This window comes from Andrographis paniculata, unplaced genomic scaffold, assembly GCF_009805555.1.
Source record: "Andrographis paniculata isolate CXL003 unplaced genomic scaffold, ASM980555v1 Contig35END, whole genome shotgun sequence".
In the NCBI taxonomy this organism is placed as follows: domain Eukaryota; kingdom Viridiplantae; phylum Streptophyta; class Magnoliopsida; order Lamiales; family Acanthaceae; genus Andrographis; species Andrographis paniculata.
In genome coordinates this window covers 4334178-4337228 of record NW_026137568.1, presented here as the reverse complement: position 1 = coordinate 4337228, position 3051 = coordinate 4334178, and the positions used below count along the sequence as shown (strand labels likewise).

Sequence of the window (3051 nt, the reverse complement as noted above, 5' to 3'; positions counted from 1 at the left end):
ATTATTATTTAATATCGAGTTATTATTAACTGAATGCATGATAATTTTCACAGCTGGCAGAGCCCCCAACTGCAATTAATTAATTTTTCAGGGACCATTTCATAATATTTTAAAGAATGAGGGGTCCGTTTGTAATTCTTTCACGAATTGAAGTGTGTCCTTTCCATCTGTAAGGGAGAGTAAAGCATAGGCGCACTTCCTTTTCATCATTTCATTTTAATTTATAGTAATTATTGTCATTTATGCTAATTTGAAATTATATAATATTATAAATATTATAGAGGGTGGGGCCCAATTTTTCCTGTGGAAATTTCCTTTATAATCTCATTCGCCAAACTCCTCAGTCTCCAGAGGGGTGGTTCAGGAAATAAATTTTAAAATTTAATAAAAAAAAAAGAAATTAATAATAAAGGTTGTTTGCTGAGGGAGGCAAGGAAGGAAGGAAGGAAGGAGGAGGGAGGTGCGTAATTAAAATTGAAATAAATGCAGTACCACTCGAGCGGCGGCGGCGCGTCGCCGGCGGACAGCAGCAAGACGGCGAAGCTGGAGCGGTACAACAGCTACATCCGCCGCGTGAACAGCACGAAGCTCCTCCAGGCGTCATCGAAGCTCCTCTTCCGTGTGACGCTCCTCGTCGCCCTCGTCCTCATCTTCTTCTTCACCCTCAACTACCCGCCGCTCGCCTCCGACGCCGGCGCCGGACATCACATTCACGCAGCCAATAATTTCCTCTCTTCCGCTTTCTACGGCAGCGGCGCCGCCTGGGAGAAGCAGGTCCGCCACTCGTCGACGCCGCGCCGGCCGAACGGATTCTCCGTCCTGGTCACCGGCGCCGCCGGATTCGTCGGGTCCCACTGCTCCCTTGCCCTGAAAAAGCGCGGAGACGGCGTCCTCGGAATCGACAATTTCAATTCCTACTACGACCCGTCCCTGAAACGCGCCCGCCAGAAACTTCTAGAAAAACACCAGATCTTCGTCGTCGCCGGCGACATCAACGACGGCGAGCTTCTCCGGAAGCTCTTCGACATCGTGCCCTTCTCCCACGTGCTCCACCTGGCGGCGCAGGCCGGCGTCCGCTACGCAATGCAGAATCCGCTGTCTTACGTCAGCTCCAACGTCGCCGGCTTCGTCAGCCTCCTGGAGGTGGCCAAGGCCGCCGACCCACAGCCGGCGATCGTCTGGGCGTCGTCGAGCTCCGTCTACGGTCTAAACACCCACGTCCCGTTCTCCGAGTCGGACCGGACGGACCGGCCGGCCAGCCTCTACGCGGCCACAAAAAAAGCCGGCGAGGAAATCGCCCACACGTACAACCACATCTACGGCCTCTCTCTAACCGGGCTGCGCTTCTTCACCGTATACGGACCGTGGGGCCGGCCCGACATGGCCTACTTCTTCTTCACCAAGGACATTCTCCAGGGGAAGGGCCTAAACGTCTACGTCACCGCCGACGACAAGGAGGTGGCGCGTGACTTCACGTACATCGACGATATCGTGAGAGGGTGCGTGGGCGCCCTCGACACCGCCGAGAAAAGCACCGGCAGCGGCGGGAAGAAGCGGTCGCCGGCGCAGCTGCGCGTGTACAATTTGGGGAACACGGCGCCGGTGACGGTGGGGAAGCTGGTCGGAATCTTGGAGAGCCTTCTGGGCCGAAAGGCGAAGAAGCACGTGATCAAGATGCCTCGAAACGGCGACGTTCCGTTCACGCACGCTAACGTGAGCCAAGCCTTAAACGACTTCGGGTACAAGCCGACCACCGATTTGGCGACGGGGCTGCGCAAGTTCGTCAAGTGGTATGTCGGCTACTACGGGATCCAGACGAGGGCAAAAAGGGAATTTCACTCCTCCGAGCATCCGGACGATTAAGCAAACCAATGGTCCGAGGTCTCCATCATCACATGGGGGTGGGGTAAACCTTTTTAATTATTTTTTCTTTTTCTTTTTCTTTTTAAAGATAAAAAAAAAAAAGAGAAAAGAAAAGATTTTCAGTGTCTATGCATATTACAAGAATATAAAAAATATATAATTAATATCTACATGGGGCCAATAGGGTATAGATTTTTATACACAAAATTATACTCGTATATTATTTATTACTACTATCAAAGCAAAGATCGTGAAGAGAAATGTGTAGATCTTTGAATTTGGGAGTTAAATTCGTTGTAATAAAGAGTCGTCTCTCTTCTATGGAAAAAAAAAAAAAAAAAACAGGCATAAAAGAGGGAAGGAAGGGGTAAAAGGGTATAGATGGATGAAGGAAGCTTGTGTATGAAGATCAATTAATTGTATAATTATTTCAACACCAATGGACATCCATAAACAGCTTCTTCTTCTCTTGTTTATGTTTTTTTTTTTTTTTTTTTTTTGACATGTTCATATGCATGCAGATTTGATTTGATTATATTTCATTTTACTTTTCTGGATCTATCTATCTCTCTCTCTCTTTTAAATTTTTTATTGCAATATATCAAGAAATAGTAATAATGGTGGCATGCATGCATGCCTATTGAGTAGGAATAGTGAATATGGAGTTTACAAAAAATGGGAAGATGCTTAAAGTGGTGTGGCCGTAGGTTGTGTGTCGTCTGAATGCATGCAGATGACATTTTACTCTTACAAATCTCACCAACTTTACCTATATTAATTAATTAATTAATTAATTATAATAAAGTAAACACCATACAATATAATCCTCGTCATTTATGAATAATTTAGAGTTGAGGGAAGAAGTTACATGTTTACAATTTAATTATGTATTTGAATTGAAACAATAATTTATGTAATATAGTAGGCATCACAATTAATCCCAATATATATCATACATTAATAAAATATCATAATATAATATATAATTGACAATACAAATTAATAGGTTACATAATACATATTGTTTCAACAATAATATATTACCGGAATGAGAGTGTACTCTAGTAGCGAAGCTCTCAACCCCCGGCCTTTAGAGGTTGGGGGTCGAATCTCATATGGTAGTTATTTTATTTAAGAGATTTATAGAATTTTTGTTTTATTTAGACGATTTGTATGTCAAATAGGCTA

General features: G+C 44.5%; 1 protein-coding gene across 1 annotated transcript; it reads left to right on the top strand.

Annotated features, from left to right (window-relative positions):
- Positions 1-342: 342 nt before the first annotated feature.
- LOC127249251 (UDP-glucuronate 4-epimerase 6) lies at positions 343-2331 on the top strand. The gene has a single exon (XM_051271973.1). The coding sequence runs from the start codon at positions 484-486 to the stop codon at positions 1861-1863; it is 1380 nt and encodes a 459-aa protein (XP_051127930.1). The 5' UTR covers positions 343-483; the 3' UTR covers positions 1864-2331.
- The last annotated feature ends 720 nt before the right edge of the window (positions 2332-3051 follow it).

Coding starts and splice junctions, on each gene's coding strand:
- LOC127249251 (XM_051271973.1), top strand. CDS start 484: ATGCAGTACCACTCGAGCGGCGGCGGCGCGTCGCCGGCGGACAGCAGC.